The sequence below is a fragment of the Toxotes jaculatrix genome, chromosome 4 (genome assembly GCF_017976425.1).
Source record: "Toxotes jaculatrix isolate fToxJac2 chromosome 4, fToxJac2.pri, whole genome shotgun sequence".
Lineage (NCBI taxonomy): Eukaryota > Metazoa > Chordata > Actinopteri > Toxotidae > Toxotes > Toxotes jaculatrix.
The window spans coordinates 1,334,746-1,346,049 of NC_054397.1; the positions used below are offsets into that span (position 1 = coordinate 1,334,746).

Here is an 11,304-nt window from a genome sequence, read left to right on the forward strand (position 1 = left end):
AGATGAATAAGAAGATGTATTTCAGACTTTTGGCCGTGGACTGGATGGTGTTAGGAACACATTACACTGTAAAAAAAAATCTATGAAAAGGAAAAATCTCTTAAGTTAAAGCACAAAAGTATGAGCAATAAAAAATACTCAAAAGTATCAAAAATAAAAGTAGTCATTAAGCAGCAGAATGGCCTGTCACTGTAATGCTTCTGTATCATATATCATGTTAATGCACCTGTAATATCAGCACTGTAGCTGTTCAGGTGGTCATTTAATTACCATACTTTCTATAAGTTAATATTTAGTAGTTTATCCCTTCACACAATATCATTCTAGAAACTCATTATAGGCTCAGTAACTTTATTGTCAGTCTTAATTCCATTAACTTACACTGATATTGTATAAGATACAGAGAGAAAACATTTAGATGCCCCTGTGCTCATAAATACATGAAGAGCTGAGGAAGGATCACACACACAAAAGCTTGACAGGCATCAGTGCAGGTTCATTTCAGATTGATGCTGCCCCCATGTGGTGAAAAGGATTCACTACAAAACACAAATCAGGCCAAATAGAAATCCCTGTCATTCGTTTACAGGCCAGGTTTGTACGGGTGGAGTTTCAGTGAAACGATGATCGATACTGTGCAGCGACAGTGACTGACAGTCAGTGACTGGCTCGTTCACTGTAACTACGCTGCGGTATTTATCTAAAATTTGCCTCCATAAGCTGCTGCTCACACCAGAGCAAGTAAATCTGCAGCAGCAAAACCCCCCCGAGTGCACTGAACTGAGCAAATGTGTGTTTGATTTCCTACGAATTCAACTTTTCATTTGCAAAATCAGTCAATTTACTTCAGTTCCACAGTTTGATGTCCTGAGCAAGTTTCTTCCAGCCTGTCCATGTTTGGTCTTCATCGTCTTCTTCTTCTCCCGGGCCTGGAGTTTATCATCCTGCTGTGTGTTTCAGCCACAGGATCAAAGCTCGTTTTAAGCTGACAGCTTATAGTTTTATGACATAACAAACACTACTGCTGAACTAACCAGCTGTGGAACTAACCAGCTAACTGTTGAACTAACAAGCTAACTGCTGAAGTAACAAGCTAACTGTTGAACTAACAAGCTGTTGAACTAACAAGCTAACTGTTGAACTAACCAGCTGTTGAACTAACAAGCTAACTGTTGAACTAACCAGATAACTGTTGAACTAACCAGCTAGCTTGCAAACTACCAAACGTCACGTTAACGTTATATTTTCCTGAGTCTGCGCTAGCTTAACTCAGTCCACAGCTTCACCGTCCTCACCTGAGGAACGACGCGGATAAAAGCCCGTCGGCTCGCGGGCTCTTCAGGTGACTGACATGATGAACCTGTCGAGCCGATCCTTCCCGCGTGAAGTTTGGGGAAGTGAACACAGCGCTATGATTGGTCGAACGCTTCTTTCTTCTTCTTCTTCGGCTGTTCGTCGGGCTACACACCGCTGCTGCCTCCTGCTGTTAGACTTCAGTACTGCACGTGGACAACTGAACTCCCGGGACTTAACAGGTTTGTTTGTGTAAAGTGAATTAAATCGTACCAGCGTACTTTATTGTGAAAATCCGTACCTGGCCCCGTGGTGACGGTGCTATGATGGAGACACATGAAAGAGGCCTGACTGTCAGTTTCCTGGTGGTTTTATTGGTGATAACATGTTCCCTTACAGTTTCTGAACAGCTAGTGTGTGTTACTCTTATCATCTACAAACAGAGACATTCTCTTGGTGTCCTGCAGACAGAGGAGGCCAGGATGTGGTCATTAAACAGGTCTGAAAACCTGAAGAAGTGGCCTAGTGACGCACAGTCACAAACACTCACACGCTGACACACACACACACACACACACGGACACACAGAGGTAAAACACAGACACCAGCTGGGACGGTTATAATTGTGGAGGGCTTTGTCTTCAGAGACGAGAACAGCGAGCCTTCAGGGGGTTTAAGTGCTGTTGTTGTTGACCAGCAGGTGGAGACAGTCACTGGGACAGGAAGTCCAGAGCGGTGTCTCGCTCCTCCACCAGCTCGGCGGCTGTGGCATCCATCTTGGCTCGGGAGAAGTCGTTGATGGCGAGCCCGTCCACCACTTTCCAGGTCTTGTTCTGTACGGGACGACAGAGGGAAAGGTCAGAGGTCGGGCCTGTCACTGAACTGTGTCCCAAAAAAATAATACCTCATCAACTAACAGGCGTTCAGGGGAAAAGGGATCTTTCTGAGATTTTCCATCCTGTCACAGCAGAAGTGAAGAACTCCGACTGGCTGCATGTTTAGTTTATGTTCCAGAAAATAATTTCACTTACATGAATTCACAGTTTGACATTTCATTGGTATTTACCAGACAAACAACAGAACGGCTCCGGATCTACTAAAAACACACCCTCTTCAACACACACTGTCGACTGGTTTGTCTAGTACAGCGCTGACAAACATGAGGGCTGCATGTTCCGGCAGCTGATTGGACAGACTCACCTTGATCTGGACAGGGAAGGAGTAGATGAGGTCCTCTGGGATGCCGTAGGAGTTTCCAGCAGCGTACACGCCCATGGAGATGAACTCACCCTGTCGGCAGGAAGCACAAAAGTCAGTCAGTCGATCTGCATCTACAACGTGTCAAACATCACTTTCAACATCACTAACATGCTCTTCCTTTTTCTGCCCCTCCACCCAACACATGGTGGCCTTAAGCACAGTCAAACAGAACAATTCAGAGCTAGTGTCCGTCCCTCTGTCCACACTGACCTCCTTGGTGCCGAACCAGATGTCCCTCATGTGGTCGCAGATGGCCTTAGCGGCAGACATGGCGCTGGACAGCTTCCGGGCCTTGATGACGGCGGCACCGCGCTGCTGCACCGTCTGCAGGAGGAAGAGGAAGAGGAGCGGGTTTGAAAAGAGGCCGTAGGAAGACCAGGAGTCGAGAAGTGGAAGAAAAACTCCTCTGCTTTCTAACTAACGTAAATATACTTTAAAATCAGAATACTATTTTTACAGTCCAACTCAAAGCAGAAGCAGCAGGTGCTCACAGAGATGAAGTCTCCTCTCAGCCAGGCGTCGTCCTTCACGGCGTCGTAGGCACTCGTCTCGCTGCCGTGGACATTGACCTTGGCGTGGTGGACGTCGGGGTACTGGGTGGAGGAGTGGTTCCCCCAGATGATGACGTTCTTCACGTTGTCGGAGGACACGCTGCAGCGTATCGCCACCTGCGGGTGAGCGGCAGATACAGCAGTAGAGTAAGGACATTTCGTCTGTCCTGCTCTTCTTCATGGGGACATGGACTAAAGGTTAGATTAAGGTGTGGGGGATGTGTTACATGTACAGGGGTGTAGCTGTGCGTGTACCTGGGAGCAGGCTCTGTTGTGGTCCAGTCGGGTGAGGCAGGAGAAGTTCTCTTTGGGGATGGATGGAGCAGACTTGGAGGCGATCAGACAGTTGGTGTTTGCTGGATTTCCAACCACCAGAACCTGACGGGACAAAAATCAAACATCTCCATCAGGCTCACGCCGTCCCTGTTTTACTGACCAGCCACACAGAGCGGCCGAGGAAAACCGTGTTATCAACACATTACATTAACTGCCTCCACACTGTTGGGTTTTTTACAGCTCACACCAGAACCAAAAAAACTCAGTTTATCTCCAGACAAAACATCCTGTGCTGTTTTTCTTTCTCATTTTCCCAGAATCCTCACAAACACAACAGAGAAGGGACGAACAGACTTTTACAAATTTGGCTTCTGTAAACAGGTGAAAATGACCCTGAACTCATCTGTTGTGTCTTCGTTTCTTGTCAGTGTTTCAGCACACGACGGATTAGAAAGTCTTGAAGGTTTTCTGCTAACACACCGATAAACAAACTCCAACACAGAAGTGAATTTAGTGTAAAAAGCTGTTTTCTCTGGGAGGTTTGACCGATGTGATTCGTTCTGTGAATAATTTTACAGTTTCCTCCAAAAATAAAGAAACAACTCCTCTTTTGTGTCGAACGACCTGAGAATCGCCCACAGGGTTCAGCATCAGGCCTTCCTCTGTTCTCCACAGGCTCTTTGCATGTTCAGATTTTAACCTTTGACCTCAGCAGAGACCAAACTGCTTTCGTCACACTGACGTTCGTCGGGCCTCACACAATCACAGAGGACTTTGGGTCATTAGAGGCCCTCGGGCTGATTAACATGCTGTAAGCGTTACGGTACGTACGGCCAGTTACACCACACACTCAGAGGAACTTTGAACTCTCAGCTTTGGAGAAACAGGAAGCTGCTGTAAGACGCTCGGCGGTGGAACGGAGCAAAGTCAACGTGACGCCAGAAACAGTCGGCTTTGTTGAAGGAAAGAGTTTTGTCTGGAGAGAGTCGATGCTGTATGAGCACTTTCATTTCCCTGTTCATCAGCTGTCACTGTCTGTCTGCCTCAAGGTTTCTGCAGCTTCAGTTCAATTTAAGACTGAATGAAACTTAAACCAGTGTCACAGTCATAATGACCAGAGTAAGAAAGTTTGATGGAAACCCAGCAGGGACAATAAAGCCTGAAGTTTATGAAGTATTATTATTATTACCACTCGTTGTTCTAACTGGAAGTCTCACCTTGACGGTCTTCTTGGCGTACTTGTCCAGGGCGGCTCCCTGCGTCTTGAAGATGGCCACGTTGGCCTTCAGCAGGTCCTTCCTCTCCATGCCCTCCTTCCTGGGCATGGAACCCACCAAGATGGCGGCGTCAAGGTCCTTGAAGCCCACCTCCACCTTGTCAGTGGGGATGACCTCTGTGGGGGAGGAGAGGGAGGAGTTCAGCTCGTAGTCAGTTTAATTCAAACTAACGTTTGTTTGATTATTTTCGTTTTTGATTCATTTACCAGTTATTCTCATGATTAACTGATCAATTGTTTTGTCTATAAAATGATGAAAAATATTGATCCCAGTTTCCAAGAATCCAAGACGACATCTTCAAATGTCCAAGTGAAAAAAAGATGTTCAGTTTATGCTTCTGAAAGTAAAACAAATAAATTCCTCAGTTGAACTGATATTTAAACTGTAAACTGATGATTTTGACATTTATCATTAACCTGCTGAAGTGCAGCCTTATCTGTTCTGAACAAAGGCTCCCCTGCCTGTACATATTGATAAGGATGAGGTGACGTATTGGTGCTGATAAGCTGCACTGATTTATTCTCACTTATTCTTCTAATGTGATGTTTTCACCACGTTTGCACTTTTACTGCCTTGAATTTATTTCTTTGGGACATTCTTATGAATCTGTCCTTTTTTGTTTCAGTGAGATTTTCATCCTTAAACCTGATCATTCACACATCAGGACTGAAGCTGTAAATTAAATCCACATTTTTCCAGATGAACTCCTGCCACCTCGGCTGCTCCTGAAGATAAGACGTGTTTTGGTAGAAGCGACCCTGCTGCTATCAGACCGGACTTCAGTCAGGGTTCACGTCTCCTCCTTCATTGTTGTCCCACCACTGCTCTGATTGGCTGCTGAGGTGCCTCAGCCACCAGCCAATCAGCAGCCTTATTTCAGACACTCCTTCCTCCTCCCACAGCAGCAGCAGAGAGGAGGCTTCTTCTATGAAGGACCACGAACACGCATACATTACATTAAACTCCACTATAGGATTATTATACTGTTAAAATACTGTGTTAGCAGGACCTAAAGCTAACACAGACTTTTACTGTTAATAAATAAACATTCATTAAAGTGTTCTTTGAGAATTGTGTACATTTATTCTGTGTTGTCACACAACAGTATTTACAACTTCTCCTGCACTGAACAGTTAAATTTCAAAGGCTACAGCTGTTTCAAAGCGTCACACACACACTTAACTAACACTTTGGTAAATATCAGCTGATATCCAACAAAGGACGCAGACAGCTCTAGCTAACACAAACACTCTTTTATGAGTTTCAGAAAAAAAAGCATTTATGGCGACTGTACTTTATCAGTCTGCATGGTTCGCCCTGCGTGTGCTACGGTCGTGCAGTGATACGACGCCATGTGATGTGACCGACATGTAAGTGTGCGAAAACTGGTCAAACCTTCAATTTGTCGACATTCACAAAGAACACACAACCACACACACACACGCACTCCCTCGTCTCACCCCTGAGCAGTGGGAGGGCGCAGTCCTGCAGCTCCATGACGACTCCATCCAGCACCGGCAGCATGGGGGGGATGTCCAGCAGGACCAAGATGATTGGCTGATGAAACGACAGCGGACGTTAGCAGCAAATCAATTCATCACATTTAACAGATGCTGCATTGATGAATGTGGACACTCAGTACGGTGTGACGTGCACATGCAGGAAACAGTGTCGCATGTAACAAGGGGAATTAAAGCGACAGCTCACAGTTCATGACATCTGAAGTCAAAAGATACAAGAGACACCTGCTTAGGCCCCGAACCAAGGACCTTTCAATGACTTTCAAGGTCTCACCTGGTCACATGCAGTGACTCATAAAGGTCATGTTTCAGACATTACCATGGATTCTGAGCTCCTGGTAAATATCTGCACAAAGTTTCACATCTCTACCTGAGCCCTCTAACGGCGCCCCCTGTAAGGCAACCAGCCGGGGTTCTTCGGTAAAATGCAGCATTACAACACAGTCCTCCTGTTATAGTTTTTCATTTTTCACTCCAACACTAATCAGGACTCCAGTGAGCTGAAGGCATCCCACCACTGAAACACGCTCTTTATTCATGGTGATCCAGTTATGTAACAGTGCTTCCCCCAGCTGTCAGTGCAGCGATCAGCTTCAGGGGGAAGGGGCCTCAGCTGGGCTGCTGCAGGTTATGTAATCAAAGCTCAGGCTCAGTCTTACCTGGTCCTTTCCGAACACATCCCCCTTGGCGATGCTGTACAGCAGGGAGTAGGCAATCTGGCCAGCGGCCCCAGTCACCAGAACACGGATAGGTTCAGCCTGGAGGGAAACAAACAGGAGTGGTTCAGATGTGTCACTGACCTGGATAAATAACATGGGGAAAACGAAGCGGCAGGGACCGGGTCTGTTGGTCTGAGAGGCTGCTGGGTCACACACCTGTTCACACTCGCTGACTCATTACCAAACCCCATTAAGAAAATCGTGCAGTATAGAATGACCTTGCGCGTCCGATTTCGTTCAAGGTTTTATCTGAGCTGATGATATTTAGCTAATGTAATTTAGCTAACACTCATCGCTGTGTGAAACGACTGAATGAAAAGGAGCAAAGCAACAGAACAAGTGTCATATTTCAACCCGATAAAGGACGCAGAGGACGTTAAACGCGAGCCGACATGAAGGCTGTTTCCGGTTCAATCAGAAATCGCCGAGCTTTGTATTTTCACTTGCTGAAATTTGCCTGACAAGCGAGGACACGTTTAAATTAACCGGTTTGCGAAGCGAGTTTCAAACGGACGGAGCTGCTGCCGTGATTGGCCAATCCCGACGGAATAAAAGAACAGGTCGATGACGTCATCCGATGCCACGCCACAGGCCGCTCTGATTAAGATGGAGGCAGATGTTTGAACGCACGGTGTCAGCGGGTGTCGGTCAAACAGCGGAAATTAAACCGCTGCAGACGCTAACGGTGCATCTGCGGGGTTTCTCGCTCCGCCGCGGTTTCCTGTGCGCGCGTCGGAGCCGCAGGGACGGCTCTGCGCTTCGTCTTTAAATCACGACGTCAGCGCAGAAAACCTCCATCCAAGCACCGAAAACACATCTCATTAACAAACAGTGAAGTTCAGCTGAGACGCTGCCGCCCCTCTTTGTCAATGTCATCTCTCGGTGCATCACCGGCGCCTACCGGTACAAACAATGCCAAAGGAAACGCTGCTGCTGTTTGTTGTTTATTATTTACAGCTTCAGTATCTGACATCAAGCAGCCGACGGGCCGTCTTACCATTTCGCTCGCGGATGAGGATGCTTCGGGTGTGCGGTGCCTGCTCTCCCTGCTCAGAGTCGGACTAGACGGAGGGGTCACCTCTATCCCCGTGTTGTACAGTCAGGCGGTGAAACGACACGTCCCGCGCTCGCTGTGGGACCTGTAGTCATTGTGAGACACTAAGGCGCGCGCTTTCAGCCAAAGAACGTGACAGAGAGAACACTATCTCCCACAGTGCACCGCTCTGGTGAGACCACGCCCACCCGCGCCACATATGGTTGAGGATTTTCTGAAAAGGCTCCTTTTTAACAGAACCTCAGGAGGCGGCACTTTGGCGACATCCTGTGGCCGCGCGCGGAACTGCACCGCGGCTGATGTGCTACGTTATTCCATTAATTATAAAGTTAATGTCACTTAATGACCATTTATCGCACAAAGACGGTCACTGTAAACCGGAACCCCTCAAGATGAACTAATCTAAAATAAATAAATAAAGGATAAACCCCGTGGTACACACAGAACAGAGTGGACCGCTTGTTGAAATCCCCTGAAACACATCAACAACCCCAGGAACATCCTCAGGTAGCTGTAACAACACCATAATCCCTGAGACGCTTTCAACCCCCCCTCCAGAACCCCTGAAACCAGGAATCACCTCTAAAACACCTCTAATGAAATTCTTCATTGTCAGGAGATTTTTACAACAGAGTCACTCAACATACCTCTGCAGGAAGAGAGAGAAGCTGAGAACAGTCAGTGCCTTTAATGGGAAAATCAGCTCAGTATAAACTCAACATAAATACAAAGAACCACAAAACGTGAAATCTTGTCGTGTTGTCGGGCTTGGCTGTGCAGACAGGCAGGTTGACTGTATTTTAGATGGAATAACAAATAAAGTATGGCCAAAACTATGTGGATGTCTGTACTTTTGGTCTGGGGCTGTTTTTCCTGAGATCCAATGATGTAAAATCTTTATGCAACAGCATAACTTCACTTTTACTCCTTACTCACACACTGAAGAATAAAAACTATTTATCAAACTTCTTTTGACCTGAACATGCTCTTAAATTTAAGAGAGCTCCAGAGGGCTTTCATCTGCACACATAATCTACTCCGGTCAGCCTGGAACTAAATTCTCCTTATAATCTGACTTCTCAAATCAAACTTGCCTACCATCAGCAGCAGGTCTCACAGCATAACTTTCCTGTTGTTTCATCCTTTAAAAAATGATGATTCTATAAATACTTGCTGAATAACAAACCACTGGATAAACTGTGAGGATTGTTTGCAAAGAAGTGCAATATGACAGATGTAAGATCGATCTATTTCTCTGATTGGCTTGTTCTTCTCTGATCATATGATCCGTCACGTGGCCACTTGATTCATTTGATAAATGTTATAGCTCTCTCTCACTCTTAAGTTTGATAAATACGGGACTTGACCTTAACCTGGTCCAACATCCCGCAGAAAGCTTTACGAGAAGAGCTGTACACATGGCTGCAGTGTTCAGGTGTCCACTTACTTTTGGCCATGTACCGTGCTGCTACCTGAGGGATAAGAGCCCAGAGTAAAAGTGAAGGAGGTGGGCTGAGCAGAGAGGGGAGGTCGGTTTTCGGTTACAGTCAGAGCTCGGTCCAACCTTCAGCCCATCAAGGACACCGGCAGCCATGTTGGATCTCTGTGCAGTCTGCTGGGTTCCGTTTCTGTAAAGCTGCCCGGAGCTAAAGCGGGCAGCGGCTCAGTGCTGCTGGCAGCCAGGCAGGCACTGACCGCGGTGCTGATAATCTGCAGCCGAGACGGAGGCGTCAAGGCCGCGGCAAACACGCGGCACGCAGCCGGAAGCCCGGCACAGTGGCTTTAAAAATAAGGCACTATATACATGGATGGATTTTATATATACAATACTCTTGAAGAGATTTTGCATCTTTTTATAGATGCTTTATGTCTCTTTGTGGTGACTGCATTGTTTTGCATCTCTGTGGTCATTATTTCTTTTATCTCTTTGCTGTTGTTTTGTGTCTCTTTGAGAACATTTAGCATCTTTATGCAGTATTTATTTTTTTCATTCTGGTCGTTTTATGACTGGTATATTTTGCAGGCGAAGGCCAAGTGCACTCCTGACACCCTGGACCCCTGGGCCTGTGCCCATTAGGCCACCCAGGTGTATATATTGTATAATGCCCACCACTTATTCATTTAGTTCAGCTCTATCTCTATTTATTGAAATAGACCCAATGTTGTACAAAATGCCATTCTTTCTCTGTTGCTGTTTTTTATTTACTTCAGTGGTTAACTTACTTTTCTTTCAGTCATCCCTGAAGCTTTTATATATTGAATATGGTGGGGGAAAAAAAAAAAAGTTTTCAAACCTGGGGGCCTTTATTTTGAAGACTCGTGCCGGATGTCGCGTTGTTTACTCTGTCCGGCTTCACTGTGACTCTGAACACTTTGCCAAAGCTGCCAAGTGGAAGCGACTCTCACTGAATTAATGATGACGGGGTCGGAAAAAGACGCGACCTGTCGAGTTCCTTCACTCCCAGGAAGACGGTGCAGGGTTTTCGGCCGCCATTTTCACACCTGAAATCTAACGGCAAAGGCCCCGAGTGTAAACAGGGGTCTGTTTCCGCGGTGTCCACCCTCACAGCTCAAATAAACGATGATGAGATACACCTGGCTGAGTAACGCTGACACCTGCTAACTACCATAACAGTGTGGGGGGTGGAGGGGGGGGGGGGGGGGGTCATACCGGCCCGTAACGGTCAGGTTTAGCTCCAGAACCAGTCTCTGGTGCTGCGTTCAGGGACGCGCGGTGAGCTCTGTCCCCGCGGTGGTCAAGCTAAGAGACGATGTGCTGCTTTCAACTCACCTGAGAGGAAACCGCCCGCACCACCAGATACATGGAAGTCAGCAGCGTCAACATGGTCCCGCCGGGGTTCTGTGCTCCTTCGCTGACAACCTGACGTCCTCTGTGGCAGAAATGGCGTCTCAACCCGACACGGCACCGGGAGGAAGACAAACAGAGAGAAGGGGAGACAGGTGGACACCCACAGATGGAGAGAGAAAGACAGGCAGGTGCGACAGGAAACCGCCGCAGCACCAGAGGCGACTTTAACCCGCGCTGCCGTTCGACTTTCACGCCTTCTTGTGTCTCGGTTGCTCGGGACTCACTCACACCTCCACCCCCTACCTATACACACACACACATTAACGCACACACACACGCGCACACGCTGCTGCAGTCAGTCTAGTCCCTTAATACGATTTTGAGGACGTAAATAGCCGCTGACCGGACTCAAGCTTTTCATGTGTGATTACAGGTGTAAATTAATTGTAATGACGGAAGCTAAAATACTGCGAAAAATCAAGGGAGTTTTGAATAAGAGACTGGGGTGACGTCAATGCAGGGGAACGGGATGTTATGGCTGCTCC

At 46.9% G+C, this 11,304-nt stretch overlaps 1 protein-coding gene across 2 annotated transcripts; it reads right to left on the minus strand.

Annotated features, from left to right (window-relative positions):
- Positions 1-1,645: 1,645 nt before the first annotated feature.
- Positions 1,646-11,035, minus strand: LOC121180878 (malate dehydrogenase, cytoplasmic-like). Of its 2 annotated transcripts, none has more exons than XM_041036556.1 (9): positions 10,742-11,035; positions 6,837-6,935; positions 6,118-6,214; positions 4,598-4,773; positions 3,360-3,482; positions 3,045-3,221; positions 2,764-2,877; positions 2,494-2,583; positions 1,646-2,126 (listed from the first exon to the last, which is right to left on the minus strand). In XM_041036556.1, exons 1-9 carry the CDS (start codon positions 10,793-10,795, stop codon positions 2,004-2,006), a joined length of 1,053 nt encoding a protein of 350 aa, XP_040892490.1. In that variant the 5' UTR covers positions 10,796-11,035; the 3' UTR covers positions 1,646-2,003. The 2 variants fall into 2 exon arrangements, with proteins under 2 accessions (XP_040892490.1, XP_040892491.1); XM_041036557.1 differs by lacking the exon at positions 10,742-11,035 and adding an exon at positions 7,894-8,049.
- Positions 11,036-11,304: the final 269 nt, after the last annotated feature.